This window comes from Pristiophorus japonicus, chromosome 15, assembly GCF_044704955.1.
Source record: "Pristiophorus japonicus isolate sPriJap1 chromosome 15, sPriJap1.hap1, whole genome shotgun sequence".
NCBI lineage: Eukaryota > Metazoa > Chordata > Chondrichthyes > Pristiophoridae > Pristiophorus > Pristiophorus japonicus.
This window is the reverse complement of record NC_091991.1, coordinates 163913414-163935302: the sequence shown is the minus strand read 5'-3', so window position 1 is coordinate 163935302 and position 21889 is coordinate 163913414. Positions and strand designations below refer to the sequence as shown.

At 41.9% G+C, this 21889-nt stretch overlaps 1 protein-coding gene across 1 annotated transcript in view; it reads left to right on the top strand.

Moving 5' to 3' along the window:
• LOC139281630 (uncharacterized) overlaps window positions 1–21889 on the top strand; it is a 204155-nt gene that overhangs the window by 30952 nt on the left and 151314 nt on the right. The window contains exons 24-44 of the mRNA XM_070901774.1: window positions 341–508; window positions 2241–2452; window positions 3769–3863; window positions 4050–4177; window positions 4836–4991; window positions 5674–5873; window positions 6263–6351; window positions 6785–6918; window positions 7412–7536; window positions 8286–8463; window positions 8562–8774; window positions 9714–9884; window positions 10069–10206; window positions 10417–10466; window positions 11164–11284; window positions 11952–12037; window positions 14357–14486; window positions 15695–15885; window positions 16889–16976; window positions 17624–17744; window positions 18497–18675. Coding sequence (XP_070757875.1) covers window positions 341–508; window positions 2241–2452; window positions 3769–3863; window positions 4050–4177; window positions 4836–4991; window positions 5674–5873; window positions 6263–6351; window positions 6785–6918; window positions 7412–7536; window positions 8286–8463; window positions 8562–8774; window positions 9714–9884; window positions 10069–10206; window positions 10417–10466; window positions 11164–11284; window positions 11952–12037; window positions 14357–14486; window positions 15695–15885; window positions 16889–16976; window positions 17624–17744; window positions 18497–18675 — 2973 coding nt within the window. The remainder of the gene's footprint in view (window positions 1–340; window positions 509–2240; window positions 2453–3768; window positions 3864–4049; window positions 4178–4835; window positions 4992–5673; window positions 5874–6262; window positions 6352–6784; window positions 6919–7411; window positions 7537–8285; window positions 8464–8561; window positions 8775–9713; window positions 9885–10068; window positions 10207–10416; window positions 10467–11163; window positions 11285–11951; window positions 12038–14356; window positions 14487–15694; window positions 15886–16888; window positions 16977–17623; window positions 17745–18496; window positions 18676–21889) is intronic.

The window sequence follows — 21889 nt, the reverse complement described above, 5'->3', positions numbered from 1 at the left end:
ACAAAGTCATTTGTAGCAGCTCCATTCTAAGACTGCATATTAATGGCTGTTAATTCTTAGGTTCTTAGTTTGTACTCTCACGGAATCAAGGGATATGAGGATCGGGCGGGAAAGTGGCGTTGAGGTCGAAGATCAGTCATGATCTTAATGAATGGCGGAGCAGGCTTGAGGGGCCCTATGGCCTACTCCTGCTCCTAATTTTTATGTTCTTATTACAAGCACATTCAGCACATATAAAACAGAATGAATTTATCGTCCGTGGAATGTTCCTCACTTGGTGATATTTTACATCAATGCCTTCACCCAACATATGTTTTTTCCAAAATTGATTGCTTTGCAGATTAATCTACTGCCTTCAGGTTTAAGCAGCGATGCCTTGACAGGTATATTCCAGTGCTTCATTGGCCCAAAGACTCTGAATAGGTCAGATGAATCTGCACTGACTATTTTTGTTCAGAAGCTTAACAGAACCACTCTGAATGAGGCATTGGACAAGTTCAACAACAAGGTAACTAATTATCAACCGGAATTACTTAAAAATAAGCAGAACTATGCACACCTCTATTTACATGCAGTGTCTATCGGCTCAATTTTCCCCAAAGAATTTTTTTGGCATACTTGAAGAGTTACGCCCGATTTTTTTGGGGGCTTAAGTACGCCAAAAAAAAGGATTCCAAGTTTCCCCGTTGGATTTCTTCATTTTGGCGTGGCGTAACCCGACCTTTAGTTTTGGGGGTGGAGCCTTGATCTGCGCCAAAAAGATCGGGCTGCCATGGTAACCAAGGACACAATGTGAGCTGAGGCTGCAAAGTAAAGCATACAGCGCGCTCCCAACACATTAAAAGAATTGAAAAACACATAGCAGCAACTTACCTCCAACCCTGCCCGAAGAGCTTGCAGGTCCGGTCCCATTCTCGGGTCCCCAGACAGACACACACTCTCACTCTCCCACTCTCTCACTCACTCTCTCGGGGACCGAGAATGGGACCGGACCGGCAAGCCCTTCGGGCGGGGTTGGAGGGAAGTTGCTGCTATGTATTTTTCAATTCTTTTAGTGTGTCCGGGCATCAGTTGCATCGATTTCCTTAACTGTCCGTAAGGTTTTACTGGAGAGGCCACATACGCTGGCGTGAGTAACTCTCAGCTGGCCACAATAAGCGTAGCTGGCTGGTTACGCCCACTTTGGCTGAAAAAAAATGGACAAAAAAGTCATAACTAACTGAGTTACACTGGTGGAAATTGATTGCAGAAACTGTGGTTTTTCACCTTAGGCCAAAAATAGCAGCCTGCTCCAAAATAAACGACGTAAATCACTGGGGAAAATTGAGCCCATCGATTTATTTTACAGTGATGTTTAAGCTGCCATATAAGGTCTTCCTGATCTGAGTGATACGCAGTCTTGTCCTCCTTTCATTGGATTGGCTAATGTCCTGAAGTTCACTTCTTAGGCCAGCTTGTGTTCAGGGCAGCAAGTACTCTGTAGGCAGACCACTGTAGCTACACAAAGTCATAGATACCTTTTCTCAACATTGACTATAGCCTCCTTAGAATCCTAAGAAGTCTCCTGATTGCTGGACCCTAGTTTCAGATATTACAGATGCAGCAATTTATTTCTTCGATGAATCACTGACTCCTTCACAGCATTATGAAAGGCGTACATTGTTGTTGCATTTGCATTCTAACTTTCAAGCTAGGCCCATTGATCTCTGTACCCATCAGTCCCTCTGCTTGTGCCAAGGGTCCAAAAATGTGTCCAAGGAGCTATCAACTTTGCCCTAGCCTCAATATACCCTCATTCATTGGAAGTTCTAAATCCCATGGCCGTTGAGTGCTCGTGTTTTAGTTGGTGGGGTGCAGGTGTCTATCGGTGTCCTGTTACCTAATACAGGGCTAGTGGTTATTTGAGTGGCTTTGACTTTACCTACATCACAGCAGTGACTAGGTTTCAAAAAGTAAATCATTGGCTTTGAAGTACTTTGGGATGTCCTTGGAACTGAAAAGGTGCTTTATAAATGCAATTGCATTCATTGTTGTGGTGTAGGTGCTCTGCAACCTGGCTGATCCAGGTGAGAAAATAAATGTTTTGTTCCCTACACTTGTCCGATTCCACTGCATGATATTTTGGATTAGAAATATTCCAATTTTCTTTTTAACTTCTATGAGGGGAGATATCAACGTCGAAACCTGTAAAGGAAGCTCTTTGCTCACTGAGTTTAAACGCATGTCATGGTTTGTTTCAGACCCTAAACACATCAGCAATTCCTCTGATGACAAAGATCACATTCATGAATGCCCTGTGGGAGGTTGTGAAGACCAACGATAACTTAACCAGTGAATCTTTCCTGAGAAAATGGTTCCAGGAGCGATTCAGGCCATTCATTGCTGGTATTTCTCAGTCAGTACTGACAAGCCTTCTGACAAGAAACATAACCTGTGATGGTTACCAAGCAGTGTGAGTGAATTACTCTCTTTTACAATAATCCATTGCTGCGTATTCAACTGGAAAAGCAACCCTTTTCAAAACATTTTAAATTGTTAATAGTCAGGGAGCACACTTAATACTAAGGCCAGTATTTTAGGCTTTTCCGTTTTGGGGGTGAAAACAGAGGCGCAGTGGTAAAGTTACTGGCCGGGAATACGTGCGCTTTAGTAAGGAATTTCATCATCTGGACCCTACGCTAGGGTGCGCAGCGCTAAGGGAGGCATTGCACAACTTTCGAGGCACAAAAATGGGAAGCTCGTGGACTAAAGTGCCGGGCCGTGTGCGCTCCAAGAGAAGCCTTGGTGGTGAGAAAGGAACCTTTTTAAAAAGAAAACACACAAAAGTATTCCCAAAACATTGCCCACAGCACCACAACACAAATACCTAAAAAAAAAAAAATTAAAAGAACAACCACTCGCACTTACCTTTGCAGCACATTACCTTACTCACCTCCGCCGGCATAGTGGACCGCTCTGATTTCCCAGGCGGTCGTTGCGAGACGCGATTCCAGGCGTACGGGGTGGATTCGAGTCAAAGTCGGACGGTGTCGCAACGAGAAGCGTTGCACACCTGGCACAGCTGTTCCCGACAGTGCTGCTGCTAAGTGCCGCCGCAAAACCTGGCCTGAAGCTCCCGACTGGACGCAGGAGACCTTGCCGCCTCATTTCACGCCGCTGCAGGGCGAAACCTGGAGCACAAAGGACCGGAAAATCCAGCCCCAAGTGCCTTACACAGACTGGCGGAATTTCAAGCTCCAAATTCAGTTCAGTAACAAATGAGGCTGACTGCCCAGCGTGTCAATATTGCTAGGTCCAAGCTTCATGCTTTTCCTCCTGGTAACTCAGAATGCAGTTAAATACAAGAAGTCATTGCATGAAAAATTCTGCATGACACGAATGTGTGCTGTATGACCCCCAAGAATTAGATAGTTTTAGAACTGGTCACAGAAGCTGAAATACTTCAGCTCTGTCATTAAGTTTCTTCAGTAGCCTCAGTTACCAGAGGCGCCCACTGGCTGTGGAATTGTAATGCAGTGAGGAGACAGACCTTCTGAAGACGAGGGGAGAAGATTGGCGAGAAAGAAAAGACCTAAAAACGAGAGATTTTATCAGCCCATTTAGAAATTGATTCCTGTGAGAGGTTCATCACCATGGGATAAGTCTGGCATCAATTTTCAGTTACAGACACCAGACCTGATCATTGAGCATCTTTAGGGAAGGATCTTAAAATTGTTCTCCACCACTTGAAAGATTACTATAGATCTGACCTCTTGTTTATCGATTTAGCATCAAAGGACTGAGTAACGGATTCAGTGATATGCCACGTGGAACAAGAGAGACTGTGCTGAAAGTGTGGATCTTTGGTTACCTCAACACCACAGGTAAGCTAGAAAAGCAGTTGTGAATCAAAGAGAACATTAAATGAGTTTTTGATTCTGAATATCTGCTATTCAATTACTCTGCCTGTGTTAACCTGCTGCATAATTTAGATTTCAGATGTTTACAATTCATGAGAAGTTGACATATATGTTTGCAAATTGACCTAATAATTTCTCTCTTTCTTCCAGCATTCCCACTTCGTTGTTATGAAAACAACAGTTATGTTGTCTACATGGACACCTATTTCCAAAGGTTCTCTGAGTTGCTAACTCTGACTGATGTCTTTTTCCTGCTTCCTGCCAATCGTGCTGTTGAGGTAAAAACAACATTATTTCTCTTGTGAACTGGGGTGTTTCCAGGTCAACATTACTTACCTGACATTCCAGAAGCAGCTACAGTGAATCTAGCAATTTTAGAGTGTGCTTTACCTTGGATGAAGCCCTAGAACACTGGACCTGATTTGAGCAGTGGGCATGTTTTGGGCAGGTGGATGGTGAAGTTAGTTAGAAACTCAGCTGCTTAAGCAGAAAACAGGTCTAGGATATTTTACCCAATGGCTTCATGGGGGAGAGGGATGGGAAACAAATTTTCTGATCCTTCAGGCTCGTGCGCAATGTGCTAGTTGCTGACTGCGAGGCCAGGAAAAGTTACCTTTGTGCAAGCGTTGTGTGACATGTTTCCAGAAAAAACGCAATACTGCTTCACATTGACCGGTTCTATTACTTTCCCCGTGGCCCTCAGAAAAAGCCCCTCATATCCAATAAACCCCTCCCCTGGGGGTTGAGTCAGCATTGTGAAGTGTTCAGGATCAGGCTTGTGTGTGTGAACCCAAGTCATGCTAGTCTGTAACATGAAACAGAATTAACAGTGTCTGTAATTGTCACTAATATTTTACAAGTTTAACAAGTTGCTGTACATGGTCTGCTGCCAGTTATTTTCATGAAGTTGAGAAATTCCCTATTGTGTTTTTATAGGTGTTGAATGTCACTGATCCCAGTGAATTGGCTGATCTGCTGAGTAAGCCTGGATTCATTAATGACAACAAGATTCTGACCACATTGTTGATCCATATCCAGCCCATCCAGAAGCTGGCTACATTCATAGATGAATTCAATCAAAAAAGCCGCAAAGTGAGCTTCAAACGCTATTTTACTTTCAGGTCACAGGATGTAATGTAGATAAACTGTAATGTTTCAAATAAAATGGTGCCCGTTATATCGGAGCAGTGTGAGTGCGTGGGCTGTGGTCCTGGAGTATTCATTGGAAGTCTAAATGCCTCTTTAACAGGAGGATAAAGGTGCGAGTGTAAGAAGGTATGGATGCTTTGACTGTACATTAACAAGTGCGCATCAACAAGGTTTAACAAGGTAGACAAGGATTGTGGCGTTTTTTTTCTCTCCTGCCCAGTTCTTTTCCGAACGTTCCTCAACTGGCTGAAATCTGGGGACCACATGAATGATTTCCATGATTTCCCATTGGGAAATACAAGTATGCAGTGACTGGATGAGTTGTCTCATCCACAGCACACAGACAAGAGAACGCGCTAACAGCGCAATGCGGGTGGGGGTGGTAGGATTTGCAATGATTATAACTTAAATTTGTGGTTCAGAATCAGAGAACAGTAACTTTATTCCCTCCAAAGCCCAACTCTGATTGTAACAAATGCTCAGTCCAAGTTTCCAGTTCAGCAAAGCTGATCTTCAAGAATGGATCTACTTGGTAGAATCACATGGCAAGCTGAGGGAATCTTTGTCATCATGTTAGCTATATTAATTTGTTTTAAAACAAGCCTATATGCTTTTCCTTTTGCAGAGTAATCTGTCACTTGATAACCGAGCTGCTATCATAGAGGGTCTGTGGCCTCAGTTTACCAACAGCCTGCCTGTGCTTACTGAAGCAGAAGTGGATAAATGGCTTAATGTCAGGCTAACTCCATATCTTCCATTTATCACCACCCCTCTTTTGTCTTCCAACAACACCCTGAGAGTTCAGTGCCTTTCCTACAGGAAAATGTAAGTACAGTCACATCCATTCCGAATGTATCTTCACGTGAGCAAAGTCCCTCATTGTCCAGTGTAAATCGTTCTCCAGAATTAGTTTACTCATTACATCAGCAGAGCGCTGCAGCTGAATGATTGATTGTAACCGAGAAAGGACAATATGGTATGACAAAGAATATCTAATGTCCAGTTTGCTGCTGGTCATCATCTATAATTAGGGGGAAAAGAGGAAAGGAGAGTCTGAGGGACTTACACACGCGCACACACATTCTGGTTAGCTCTTTTTTGGTTCTATCATTGTAATATCTTCATTTCTATTGTGTTGCTTTAAATTGAAATTATCGGTAATTGAACTCGATCTGCAGATGAAATTCTAAAATGTTATTAAATTTCACCTTTAGTGTGAGAACGCTGAGTGCTCGCTACAATGACTTTACCTCAGACAAACAGAAGGAAATCTACAATGGCATTAAAGCTTACCTACAACAAGGTGAAGTTACACTCTATTGTTTCAAAGTCTCAGAAGTGGGGCTATTGTTACTCGTCTTAGACGAGGAAAGTGAAAAATCAGCCCGGGTTTCCACTGCTGTCACCGTCCAGAGACCTTTACTGGAAATGGTATCTGAGTTGATGAGCGGTGAAGCCGGGAAGCAGCTGGGTTGTGATGTCTCTGCAGTCAAGAAGCCTGCTGATGCTTCCTGTGACATGAGCAGTGCCAGGCTGCTGGCACCCATGGAACTGTATGCCAGCGAGCGCCACCACCACGGGGTGGCGGGATGGGTTGTTTTAAAATGTGCAATAATTTTGGAGGGGGAAGATGAGAAACCCTTTTGGAAGCAAAAATTGTGTGGAATTTATAACATGCTTTTAAAAATGACGCACCATTTTAGTTCGAGTTAATGTGGAATTATTTTATATAACAGGTCCCAAACCGAAATGCTATAATGTAAATGATCCAACCCTGAACTCCACTGCTTGGTTTGCTCAATATCTGGGACTATATATGAACCAAATGTCTCTGACTGATCTTCGGTCTTTCTCCGATAATGAAACACAGGTAGATATTTTCCTTTTACTCTAAGATTGGGATGGTGAATGATTGGGTTCTCGGGAGAACCGACCTGTTCTCAAAGATCTGGTTACATGAAGCTTCGAATGCATGTCAAATCTACTCTGATTTATGTTGCCAACTAAGTTAATAGTTAGCTTCCTATGGGGTGTAAATCATGTTGGGCAGCAGCACGAAACAGGTGACAGCGAATCAGCAACCCATTTGAAGGTAATGGAAAGGGAAAATCTGACGGAGTGCAAAATGAGCTGCAGACCCATGATCGCCCATTTTGTGCAACCACCCAAGATGACTTTATACTCCTACCGTCTTTTATGTTTGGTGTTTGCCGCTAATGTCACTGCAAAGTGTTGTTGGAATCCATATGGACTACAGTTGTGTGTTGCAGCAACATAAAGCTTAAAGTTTAATTGTTTAACCTATAGAAAGAACATTGCATCATTGGTGTCAATATTTGTAATTTCTCCTAATCTCTGCGCAGCTTCAAGAATTCGCTATAAACCCTGAAAACCTGGCACTTCTGGCAAATCTGACGTTATCCGCTGAAATTTCAAAGGTCTACCTCAACTTGCTGCTCAAAAAGAATCCTAATGTTAATGTTTCAAGGTACGTCTTTGATAGTTCATATTTCCCCAACATGAGTTGTGAAGTGGAAGATTCTGTTCATAATCTTTATGGATCTGAACAAAATACAAAGAAACTGCATTCTGAATTTGTTGAGCAGAGATGCGGGGAAGTAGAAGAGTGGGCACATGGGAAACGGTCAGTCAGAGGCTGAAGGCTGAAGCGGGGGTGGGTGTGCAGGATGTCCGAAGGCGGGAAGACAAAGGCCCGAAGCGAATGCGGAACAGGTTGCCAGAGCAGGTGGCCTGAGTTTGAACAAAATAAATACATTATTTGAAGCAAGTTGAAAGAGAGTTAAAAACATAAATGTAAAGTATTTTTATAAGATTTATTATTTAAAAACAGCTCACAGTTGGTGAGAGGAGAGTCCCTGTACAACTTCAAGGCCTGAGCCTTATTTTGTTGACCGTTCAATGATGTAAATATGAGTCAGAAAGAGGGAGAGAGAAAGAGAATTTTCTTTTTCACAATTTCAGCACTTTTTATGGAAAAAGTCATTGCAACTTTGAAACAAAATAAAGTCTTTTGGGGGAAAATAGAGGGTAAGGTGGGCAGTGGAAAAATATGCAGTTTGAGATGGGAGTGGCTGATGAGCCTCTAAAATATTCTGCAACACTCGAGGAAATTATTCAAAGATCTTATTTGTAACCTATCTTACTGTGTCTACAAGGTGCAGAGCATTGTGTTTCAGAAAAATATATTAATACAATCTGACTGACATTCTTTTACAGTCTGCCAGACTCTCTGGTTTGCTTTGTTACCGATACTAATCTACTTCAGTCCTTGAGTGCACAGCAAGTCTTGGCTGTGATCAGTAAGATAAACCAAGTCTGTGGGCTGAACAAACCACCTAACACAACTGCCAATGAAACATTACCTGCTGAAGGTCCAACAGATGAACAGCTGAAGGTAAGTAGGAAAGATTTGCTGCAAAACATTGTGGTTTCACTTGAAGTACATGCTCAGAAAGACGTCCAGTATTAATGCTAGTTCTGTTTCTTTTCCAGCTGTCGATAGCTATAGTGAGCAAAATTGACAACTTTTCAGTCAGCACTTTGAATACTTTGGGGCAAACGTCTGTCGGACTGTCATTGTCACAAGTGGGCGATATTGATGGGAACACTCTGGAGCAAGCCCTGCCAAGCCTGAGTAATGTCAGAGGCTGGAATGTTGGCCAGGCCAATGCGATTGTAATCACGTTACTCAGAAATGGCTTCCAGGTAAGAGCTGAATAAATCAGAAATACATTATAGTGATAGCTGAATGAAACGGATGAACAACTCGTCATCTCTAAAGACGATGGCATTTGATGTGTGTTAGTTTACTAGTTTAGTGGCTATACATGCGATAACTGTTTTCCCAGGTTGCGTTGTGGTGCAGCATACACCTGTAAGACCATTACAGATGATTCACTGGCATGTAAAGAATACTGCCTTAGTAAACCAAATTGGGCTCCTGGAGTGGAGACAAATCTGGTGTAAAAACCCTGAGAGAGTGAGCTGTAGAAGCAGATCCAGCCTGATGCAGTGGGTTTTATGTTTGTGGATGGCAGAAGACTATCAAAAAACACAAAGAGAACCACGTTCTCCCGGTTGTCATTAAAGATAGCTCCATAGAATTGTTTGGGCAGAATTGTATTTGTGTGCTCCAGATGGAGGTCTGAGATGACAGCTTTCAGATCACTGGCACCTTAGTAAGGTTTTTTTAATAAAACATTGCCTCTGCGAAAATGGCTGACACCAGATTTATTCTCAGTCCAAAACTCATCTTTTTGTCAAGTCCAATTGAATTATCAAATTTTAAATATTCCATTTTAAATAGGTGTCCAGAATTACCCAGAATATCCTTTTATCCTGTGCCCTTCATTACCTTAACTACATGAGTTCCAATGATCCTCAGCACTATACAGTTGTCCTTATGCATCCAGGTTCTTGTGTAAACAGAGAGGCATTGAACATTAAGCCAATTGTGGAGAGATGTAGCCAACTGAAGTGACAGCAGAATATTTTAAGCTATTTCTCATCATATTTTGTCTGCACAATGATGTGGGGAACCGGACAAGTTTATAATCGCACTGTTAGGCCACAAAAAGTGGAAAGCTGATTTAACCCTGTGACATCTTCTGACAGCATTTGATTTGTCTTCTGATTTTTAACTAGGTCGATAGCAGCCAGAATCTGCTGGGCCTGGGAAGCTTGGTGTCTGGTATTCCAAGCGGTGTGTTCCAGCGCATTGATCCAGGGATTTTCATCAGTGTAATTTCAAACCCCACATTTGTTGTGAATATTGCAACAGCACCACAACCTAATCAACTGATCTGCGTTCTGCAGGTGAGTGACATGGGATATATATCAATGGTATTAAAATTAATCTAAAATCTAATTTGTTTCCTACTTCTGCCTCTATTTCTTCAATGTTATTGCACTTGTCTGAAGACTGTTTTCATCTCCAGGTGCTGCTCACAGGGTGTTGTATGTTCTGGTTTAAATTATATTCTGTTTCATTCTAACTCAGGTGTTGCGGAATGTAAATGACCCTGTAACAACAGTAAAGAACATTCCATCTGTTCTAGCCAAAGAGGTCCCACCTGCGCTGTTAACTTCAAACCTCAGCCTCAATGATGTCAACAACAAACAGTGGGTTCCCAGTCAGGTAAATGATTCTATAGTTTGACTGTCGAAGGCAATGCCTGGAAAGAAAATCGGCTGCAGTTGGCAAATGTGCATTAATTCAAAGATAAGTTTAAAAATCAGACCTCACCTAGCACTATCGAGCATGTTGTCGCAGTCAGTTTGCGTTAGTGTAAAAGCAGTTTGTAACTCCATTGTGTATATTAATGATTTAAATGTTTTTGTCCCACAGTCTGCTGTGTTCTTTGAATATGTGGTCAAAAACAGCAACAATTTTAAGAAGTAAGCAATATTCTTAGACAAATTATCTGGTTCTCGACCGATCGTCATCACCTGTCTGTCTGTCTATATCATCATCTGTATAGTTTAATTTTCTTTAAGCTTCGATATATATAATCTGTAGAGCAGAATTTTCCCCAAGGTTATAGTTTGTTCAAGTCAGTAATTAGACCTGTTGTGAATGGAATGCTCCCACTATCTTTCGCAGGGTAATGTTTGCCAGCTGAATATTTTATCCAGTGCAATGACAATGACTATTTCTGGGTCCCATCATTGGGAGCTACAATTGGTCAATATGCCCCTTATAATCCTGAGAATCAGCTCTTCAAAGCAGCTGTAAACTATAAAATCAAGATTTCAGGCACACAATATGCCACATTAGGCTGCAGCAGAACTTGCATCTGGTGGTAACTGAAATGATTAAATAGAGTCGAATGATTTAACCCAAGTGAGAGTACATTTCACTTGAAAACTTCCCTAAAATACAGCAATGCAAGTGTGAAAGTCCTCATATTAACTTAGGGCTCAGTATCTCGGTGTTCAGACAAGTAATATGTAAAAAGTAATTAAGTCGAGATCCAGTCACTCAATGGATGATTGTGTTGCAAATATGAATGATGTAGAGATTGTGATAATCGGTTTGAAAGTTACTCAAAAATGGAGTTCATTATAAATGAATTAATATCATTATTTGTTACAGATTCTCACCCACTGTCCTGCAAGGCTTCAGTTGTGGTGCAGTGAAGACCCTGAATTTTACTACATTTGTTCAGCTTGTTGAAGCAATGAAGGGTAAAGGGGTCGTGCTTGATGAAAGTCAGGTGAGGTCATTGACAAACATCTCATTGGAGGAAAGTTTGAGTGCATTTCCATTAAGTGCATTTTCCATTGCTGCTGTTGGATTGGTTTAAATGTAAAAATAACAATATATTTAGCAAATTAATTTTAATGAATGGAAAATACTAGGGGATTCAATAACCTCCACGCTCTAATTCATGGTATAAGCTCCGAACACTAAAGGTCAGCGTCAAGAGCACACATTTGTTAAATCTACCCTGTAATATTAGGACTGGGGTAGAATGTGACGAAACGGCCATGGTCGTCCTTGACCAACTGACTAAGGGACAGTTTGGACATTTGACAATGTAAAATCCCCAATCAACTATCTAACCGCAAGATTGACTTGAGTTAAAGTGTACGATAGCTCCCTGACTTGATATTCAAGTAGACACATGCCAATAATCCAAGGACCCAAATGTGGGTGAAACTTATTTTAAGTCTGAAATGTAGCTGAGTCAAGTCATAAGTTACAATTGTGTGGAGGTGAAATGTTGCTTGTTGCAATTTGACAAAACTTCCTGTTTCTGCTGCTGACCAACCTCAGGGAAGGCCATTTGCAACAAAAGAAAACTGGGTGTACTGAGGAAAATCAACAAATGTTTATTTTTGTTTCTGTTCTCAACATGAATTTCTGGCCTCTCTTTTCAGTTGGACTGTATGGCTGCTAGACTAGCTTCTAATAGAACTCGATTAGCCATAGACACCCTCCCTGTGGATGTTCTGCTGTTCTTCAAGTATGTTATATTTCATCGCAATTTTCCTCAATTATTTTGTTGAATAGAGCTTTGATAATGAAGTCTGTAACGACCCTTGAGCGCTTTAACTTGTAACTTTCTTCGGGATATAACTAGCACGTCGATCAAAATGTGCTCATTTCCTCATCATTGTGACCTATTGGAAAAGTTGAAACATAGAAACATAGAAAATAGGTGCAGGAGTAGGCCATTCGGCCCTTCTAGCCTGCACCGCCATTCAATGAGTTCATGGCTGAACATGCAACTTCAGTACCCCATTCCTGCTTTCTCGCCATACCCCTTGATCCCCCTAGTAGTAAGGACTTCATCTTACTCCTTTTTGAATATATTTAGTGAATTGGCCTCAACAACTTTCTGTGGTAGAGATCCAGTCTTTCTTGATAGGTCAGTCCCGCCATCCCGCGAATCAGTCTGGTGAACCTTCGCTGCACTCCCTCAATAGCAAGAATGTCCTTCCTCGGGCTAGGAGACCAAAACTATACACAATACTCCAGGTGTGGCCTCACCAAGGCCCTGTACAACTGTTGCAACACCTCCCTGCCCCTGTACTCAAATCCCCTCGCTATGAAGGCCAACATGCCATTTGCTTTCTTAACTGCCTGCTGTACCTGCATGCCAACCTTCAATGACTGATGTACCATGACACCCAGGTCTCGTTGCACCTCCCCTTTTCCTAATCTGTCACCATTCAGATAATAGTCTGTCTCTCTGTTTTTACCACCAAAGTGGATAACCTCTCATTTATCCACATTATACTTCATCTGCCATGCATTTGCCCACTCACCTAACCTATCCAAGTCGCTCTGCAGCCTCATAGCATCCTCCTCGCAGCTCACACTGCCACCCAACTTAGTGTCATCCGCAAATTTGGAGATACTACATTTAATCCCCTCGTCTAAATAATTAATGTACAGTGTAAACAGCTGGGGCCCCAGCACAGAACCTTGCGGTACCCCACTAGTCACTGCCTGCCATTCTGAAAAGTCCCCATTTACTCCTACTCTTTGCTTCCTGTCTGACAACCAGTTCTCAATCCATGTCAGCACACTACCCCCAATCCCATGTGCTTTAACTTTGCACATTAATCTCTTGTGTGGGACCTTGTCGAAAGCCTTCTGAAAGTTCAAATATACCACATCAACTGGAAACATCCTCAAAAAATTCCAGAAGATTTTGTCAAACATGATTTCCCTTTCACAAATCCATGCTGACTTGGACCTATCATGTCACCTCTTTCCAAATGAGCTGCTATGACATCTTTAATAATTGATTCCATCATTTTACCCACTACCGATGTCAGGCTGACCGGTCTATAATTCCCTGTTTTCTCTCTCCCTCCTTTTTTAAAAAGTGGGGTTACATTGGCTACCCTCCACTCCATAGGAACTGATCCAGAGTCAATGGAATGTTGGAAAATGACTGTCAATGCATCCGCTATTTCCAAGGCCACCTCCTTAAGTACTCTGGGATGTAGTCCATCAGGTCCTGGGGATTTATCGGCCTTCAATCCCATCAATTTCCCCAACACAATTTCCCGACTAATAAGGATTTCCCTCAGTTCCTCCTCCTTACTCGACCCTCTGAGCACAATAGACTGTGATTGAGACCATTTCCCAAAAGCATGTGATTTCCTCCCATGTTCTGGTAGTTTTGTAGGTCTTTCACTTCCACTGAAATTGTGAATGAGAGAAAAATAAAGTAAGAGTGAAAAACGATAGAATAGACAGTTATAAGAGAAGGTGCACATCCCCTACAGAAGGGGCTGACAATTAGTGGTGGGATTAACGAGTTGTATTTACACTCAGCAGCCAGGAGCAGGTCACCTACTCCCTCTATTTTACCACTGTTTGTGAATGATGTTTGATGTTAAGGATATTTGCCTCTGGGACAGCGACTGAAAAAATAACGATAGAATGAGCCAGGAGGAAAACAGAAGAACCGCATAGAATGTTGGTATATTGAATTTGACTCCGTATGCAAGCTTTTTAAATTCTAATATTTAGCTCTTTCATTGTGGATATAATGCATAAATTAATGTTACAAAATTAGATGATGTGAAAGCAGTGGATGTGACAATTGTCCTCTGTGTCCAGTCCGAGGGGGTGGAAGACTTGCGGATCCCACACTGATGGCCGTCTTGGAAGAGTGTGCATGTGTGTTTGTGTATGTCTGAATCTATATGTGTCTGTGTGTGTCCCTTGAGTAGAGGAAGGAGGAAATTGAGACTGGGGTAGTCACCAATCAATCTGTTCATCCTCCTTAATATAATCTGAAGGTATCTTCTGTTTCACTTTGTAGCTCTGCAGACTTCAGGAGATCCCCCAACTGCCAGACATTCTTCAAATTAGTTGGGAAATCAAATCTTAATATCTTAAGAAAAGGATCAGCAAGAAGACGAAATATGTTGAATGATGCCAGAACCTGTTTGGTAAGGATAGCTTGCTCAGCAGGTGGAAGCTAGGGATTAATTAAACCACCTTCTGGTCAGCACTGATTGTGAAAAGGAGCTTCACTCCCCTAGCCAATGACACAATGTATGATTATAAGGCACGTCTCACCATTCCACCTTTTGCATTTGGATGACAAGTGAGTTGGTCCTTCAAGAGCCAATACAAACTTAAGTGTTTGGCATGGTAACAATAAACTGATAACTCATTTACTGGATGCCAGTTCCAATGGTATGGATGTGACTGTTGTCCTCCGTGCCCAGGCCTGGGGGGGGTGGAAGAACTTGCTTCACTCTTTAGCATAGCTACCTCCTTTCAAAATTGGCCAGCACTTGCTTTGTGTTTTGATCATTGGGACATTGGTTTGAATATAAGAATTTGAAAATGTAGGAATGAGTAAAGGTTGTTATGTTGTGACATCAGTTGAAAAATCTCTTTAGTGACCATAATTGCAGTAGGCTGTGCTTACAAAGTGAGCATTACTATCATGATATGGAACATCATGTCATTTCTAAGCTTTGTAACATACTGCTAGTCTACTGGAAATAGTCGCTTTCTTTGAGAGTCCCAGCATGTAATAAAACATTTTTGAAGCATGCTTCATTGTCTTTGCTTAGCAGAGTGTATGTGTTGCATCTGGTTTCATCTTGAACCTGCCAACCACAAAATTGTTTGTTCACTTAGTGTCAGTTTGACTCAGCGGTAACACTCTTACCTATGTGTCTGAAACTTGTGGGTTAAAGTCCCACTTCAGTACATGGACACATATCTATGCTGACACTTGGTGCTGTATTGTGGGAGATGCTGTCTTTCACATACAAGGTTTACCTGAGGCCTTTCTGCCTGTTTGTGTCACCTTGCTGTGTGTAAATTGGCTCCCATGTTCGCCTACAAAACAGCACTGACTACACTTCCAAAGATTTTTGGGGGACAACAAACACTTTCCTCATTTATAAGTTGCAAAATAGTTTGGGATCCATTTAGCTGAAGTTGAAATCTGAGTTTAAAATGAAGTCCATGACAGATGAAAATGTCTCATATTTTCTTGATAATGTGGATGCATTTATGGCACTGTTATTTCATGCAGCTGTTGTAGTCTTCAAATGGTAAAGATGAACTGAGTTTCATTTGAGTGCAAAAAAACATATTCGACTACTGAATTAATGTTGCTCATTTTGCCAAAATTCAGGGAATTTCTGGCAGGAATCTGACAAAGGAGAGTGTGACCGCACTGGGTGTTTTGGTCTGCGACCTCGAGGGATCCATTATCAATGAATCTGATATTTCCATTTTGGATGCATTAAAGTATTGCACCTCATACAGAGAGGATCAGAAGACACAAATTGAAGCTTTACTTCAGAGTGGAACCAGCAAATACAGGTGAGTGTGAAATGTTCACCTATTTCCTTATAGATGACACCAGAGTCTGTTAATTTCATACTTCATTGCTTCTTGTAATACTGTGAACGTTCTAAGGGGAATGTAGATACAGTCTCTACAACAGTCCCCATGTATAACCCAGTAAAAGCAGGTTAACTGAAATAACAGCAGACTTGGGCCTGAAACCTGCCATCTTCTAGCAGGGGTGGTGCATGCTTGCTTGGGAAGACCAAGTGACTGTGGACCTACGGTTCTGAAAGCTTTCCAGCAATGGGGCTTTCCTCACCCCATGTCTGGACTTGTTGTGGACTAATTGATAGAGATTGAGCGCCATGATTAGTCACCAACTTCATATCGTTGTATGTTGTGACTCGCTGGATGGTAGAAGGTGAACGAGAGGAACCTTGTTTTTTTTTTTGTTTAGCAATTCCTATATTCCTTAGCACTTGACTGACTGCTCTAGCAGCCTGCAGCCAGAAGAAGTTATACATGTGTGTGAAAAGGGTTCTTCTTCGTTTTGACGTTTTTCTTTCCTCCACATTCCAATTGGAAAAATCCCTGTATATTTCCATGGGAATGATTATGAAAGTAAGGTGACATTGTGTGTTGAGCTTGAGAATTTTAAAATTGCTCAACGTAATTCAGAAAAGCTTGGGAATGAATATTTAGAGGAATTCCATTGCAGATTATTTACTGTTGAAACACAGGGGGTTGTAGGGTATGGAGAAAGAGTCAGACTGAACACTGAGCTCAAAGTAAAGTGTGACTGTAGTCTTTTATTGCAGGCCTCCAGAGTGCCCCTCCAACCTGTGAAGCCTTCTTAAATACCTGTGCTCCCAAGGGATTATGGAATCCCTTGGGACTCCAGGGAATGTGCTCTCTGGTGGCTGTACAGAGTAAGTACAAGTCCACATATTTAACAAGGGGTACATATGGTTTGAAGTTCTAAGCTGGCACTTATAGCAATGTATTCTTTAACTCAGAGTTTCTTGTTTGTCTGTAGTGTTCCTTCATCATGGTCGTCCGATACAATACGCGATCTCGGAAATCTTCCGTTGGCTTTGACTAACACATGGAGTCAAGTAAACAGGGTATGCTTTACTCAGTTCAAAATTGATTCTGATAGCTAAATTTGTGAGGCAATAGTCCCATCGAATTCCTTGGTTAGACTATAATAGACTCTTCAGTTAAAGCTTCTTCTTGTGAAACACTAAATGATCCAAATTCCATGTGATGAACATATATTTTCACTTTTTATTTGATCAAATCATTGGCACCCGCATAAAAATGAGTTCCAGTTTGAAATCACAATGACATACAAGGTGACTTCATTGATGTGGATGATGTTACTGGGCAGTTTGTCACTAACCTGTAATGTGGCTGTGGTGCTTTTGCTGAACCTTGTATTTGGAGACCCAGAATTAGATCTGAAAATGTATTGGTTTCCAAATCATTTTAGCTTTCATTACAATCTTGGAGACGTATTCAAAATTCAACGCCGAGCTCCTTTTACCTGTTGGTGTTGTCTTTTTCCAACAGGGTTGTGGATTAAATGGCAACCTTCCCTTTGTCCTGCAGTCATCATTCTTTCCAGTATATTACTGATGTTTTCCGGCAAATGTTTTCATCAGTGAAATATGTTTTCTTGCAAATGTTTCCGCAGACAAATCAGGAACTGTGTGAAATCAGCTATTTTTGCATTGAAATTCTTCAGCTTTTCACATTTTATCCCATGCAGCTTGTCCTTAATGAAGCTCTCCCAAGATTTATCAAAAAGGCAAAAAGATTGAGACCCCCCAGTGAAGTGCTGTTATTCATAAATCAGCTCAATTTACGAGGACGATCAAACAATACAGCAAGTATGTAATTAGTACTTTTCTATATTCATTCTTGGGATGTGGGCGTCACCGCTAAGGCCAGCATTTATTGCTCTTTCGAATTGCCCCTGAGAAGGTGGTGGTGAGCCACCTTCTTGAACAGCTGCAGTCTGTGGTGAATGTACTCCCACAGTGCTTGTTAGGAAGGGAGTTCCAGAATGCTACAAGAGAAACACCGTTATGTATGTCGGGCATAACTCATCAATGATAAAACAGGGTTGTCCTTTGATGAATGTGATACAGCCTTATTTCATGAGCAATGTTCCCTGTAAGCTGCACTTTGTTCTGCGCGGTCTATTTCTTTTAATGCGTGGTCCCTTGAAAGTTCTGCGTATGTGCGGTATTTACAATGTCAAAGCCAGTGAGTGGTTTGAGCAGGACCTTTCAGATCACTACGCGAGCACCTTGGCGGGAACATTGTTCATGAGCATCAATGGAACGACAGGACCTTAATGGGCACGTGCAGTATGTTTGCATGACCCCCACCCCATACAGCTTTGTCTTGAGCACCCATTGTTTCGCAAGGTAACAGGTAGTTATTTTCACTGTACACAAGAAATAGCAAAGAGATGCAAAAATATTCTTCTTCAACTGCAGATCTGTAATTTCCCCAGTGTTGCCTTTCACTGGCAATTCAATAATCCAGGAATGGCCTTGTTTATATGGTCATTTTTGATATTTTGGGAGCAAGATTACCAGCAAACTGAAATATTAATGGAAGTTTATGTTTCCAGACTGTACAGATGGACATATAGCAGCAGAGGCCATTAATGACCTGACACCTGCAATCTATGGTGCAACCCAGTTAGACCTCTGTTTGAGTGAACTTGTGCTGAAAAACAATGTCCTCCAACTGGGATCTCTTGCCTTTGATCCTAGTCAGCTGGAAGTTCTGAAAAAGAGACTATTACAGGTATGTAAGCTTGATGTAAAGACAGAACGGTGGAACTTGTATTTATCTAAAAACAGAAAATGCTGCAAATATTCAGCAGGTCAGCATCTGTGTAGAGAAACAGAGTTATCGTTTCAGGTCGATGATCTTTCGTCAGACTCAGGTTTGTCGAACAGTCATCAAACTGAAACATTAGCTCTTATTCTGTCTCTCCACAAATCCTACCTGACTTGCTGAGTATTTACAATGTTTTCTGTTTTTATTTCACATTTCCAGAATCTGCAGTATTTTGCTTTTGTACTTGCATTTATATAGTGTCTTTCACTACCTCAGGACATCCCAGAGCGATTCACAGAAAACGAAGTACCTTTTAAATTGCAATGATGTTATAATGTAGGGAAATGTGACAACCACTTTGAACAAAGGAAGGCATCACAAATAGCTGAGATAAGTGACCAGTGTAAGGATCCCAGAGGCATCCAGATTCCAAAATGTTGGAAGTTGACCCATATCGAGGACAGTATTTTAACTTTATTCAGCACAAGCAAGACTTAATGCAATACAGTACTAGAACAGCAGTTTTCAGAGTATAATTGAGACTTGCACGACCCCGTTATGCTCTGGCTAGAGGTCATGACTGTGAGTAGTCCACACCCTGTGCGCCTCGTCTCTCTCGGGTGTCCCCTCGATTCTTCCCGAAATCTTCTCACCTTTGTGGCAGTTAGGTACTCTTGGTATTCTTACTATGATTCAAAACATAAGTAACCTCACTGGACCAATCACTGGATTACACCCAATTGCTGAGACCATTTTGGGTCGATATTTTGCCTCCAGGAGTTTGCAGATGATTTATGCAACCTCAGAAGATACCCTCACCACATTGCAAGTCACTCTCACTACATTGGAGGATCTCATCTCCACTTTACCTGGCATCTGTCAGATCTTAAACATAGAAACATGGAAACATAGAAAATAGGTGCAGGAGTAGGCCATTCAGCCCTTCGAGCCTACATCACCTTTCAATAAGATCATGGCAGATCATTCACATCAGTTACCCTTTCCTGTTTTCTCTCCATACCCCTTGATCCCTTTAGACGTAAGGGCCATATCTAACTCCCTCTTGAATATAGCCAATGAACTGGCATCAACAACTCTCTGCAGTAGGGAATTCCACAGGTTAATAACTCTGAGTGAAGAAGTTTCTCCTCATCTCAGTCCTAAATGGCTTACCCCTTATCTTTAGACTGTGTCCCCTGGTTCTGGACTTCCCAACATCGGGAACATTCTTCCAGCATCTAACCTGTCCAATCCCGTCAGAATTTTATATGTTTCTATGGGATCCTCTCTAATCCTTCTAAATTCCAGTGAATACAGGCCCAGTCGATCCAGTCTCTCCTCATATGTCAGTCCTGCCATCCCGGGAATCAGTCTGGTGAACCTTCGCTGCACTCCCTCAATAGTAAGAATGTCCTTCCTCAGATTAGGAGACCAAAACTGAACACAACATTCCAGGTGAGGCCTCACTAAGGCCCTGTACAACTGCACTAAGACCTCCCTACTCAAATCCCCTAGTTGTGAAGGCTAACATGCCATTTGCCTTCTTCACCGTCTGCTGTATCTGCATGCCAGCTTTCAATGACTGATGTACCATGATACCCAGGTCTCGTTGCACCTCCCCTTTTCCTAATCTGCCGCCAATCCGATAATATTCTGCCTTTGTGTTTTTCCACCGAAGTGGATAACCTCACATTTATCCACATTATACTGCATCTGCCATGCATTTGCCCACTCATCTAATCTATCCAAGACACCCTGCAGCCTCTTAGCGTCCTCCTCACAGCTCAGACCGCCACCCAGCTTAGTGTCATCTGCAAACTTGGAGATATTACACTCAATTCCTTCATCTAAATCATTAATGTAGATTGTAAATAGCTGGGGTCCCAGCACTGAGCCCTGCGGCACCCCACTAGTCACTGCCTGCCATTCTGAAAAGGACCCGTTTATCCCGACTCTCTGTTTCCTGTCTGCCAACTAGTTCTCTATCCACGTCAGTACATTACCACCAATACCATGTGCTTTAATTTTGCACACCAATCTCTTGTTTGGGACCTTGTCAAAAGCCTTTTGAAAGTCCAAATACACCACATCGACTGGTTCTCCTTGTCCACTCTACTAGTTACATCCTCAAAAAATTCTAGAAGATTTGTCAAGCATAATTTCCCTTTCATAAATCCATGCTGACTTGGACCGATCCTGTCACTGCTTTCCAAATGCGCTGCAATTTCATCTTTAATAATTGATTCCTACATTTTCGCCACTGCTGATGTCAGGCTAACCGGTCTATAATTACCTGTTTTCTCTCCCTCTTTTAAAAAGTGGGGTTACATTAGCTACCCTCCAGTCCATAGTAACTGATCCAGAGTCGATAGACTGTTGGAAAATGATCACCAATGCATCCACTATTTCTAGGGCCACTTTCTTAAGTACTCTGGGATGCAGATCATCAGGCCCTGGGGATTTATCGGCCTTCAATCCCATCAATTTCCCTAACACAATTTCACGCCTAATAAGGATATCCTTCAGTTCCTCCTTCTCACTAGACCCTCGGTCCCCTAATATTTCCGGACGTTTATTTGTGTCTTCCTTCATGAAGGCAGAACCAAAGTATTTGTTCAACTGGTCTGCCATTTCTTTGTTCCCCATTATAAATTGACCTGAATCTGACTGCAAAGGACCTACGTTTGTCTTCACTAATCTTTTTCTCTTCACATATCTATAGAAGCTTTTTCAGTCAGTTTTTATGTTCCCAGCAAGCTTCCTCTCATACTCTATTTTCCCCCTCCTAATTAGACCCTTTGTCCTCCTCTGCTGAATTCTAAATGTCTCCCAGTCCTCAGGTTTGCTGCTTTACCTCGCCAATTTATATGCCTCTTCCTTGGATCTAACACTATCCTTAAATTCCCTTGTTAGCCACAGTTGAGCCACCTTCCCCGTTTTATTTTTACTCCAGACAGGAATGTACAATTTTTGAAGTTCATCCATGTGATCTTTAAATGTTTGCCATTGCCTATCCACCATCAACCCTTTAAATATCACTCGCCAGTCTATTCTAGCCAATTCACGTCTCATACCATCGAAGTTACTTTTCCTTAAGGTCAGGACCCTAGTCTCTGAATTAACTGTGTCACTCTCCATCTTAATAAAGAATTCTACCATATTATGGTCACTCTTCTCC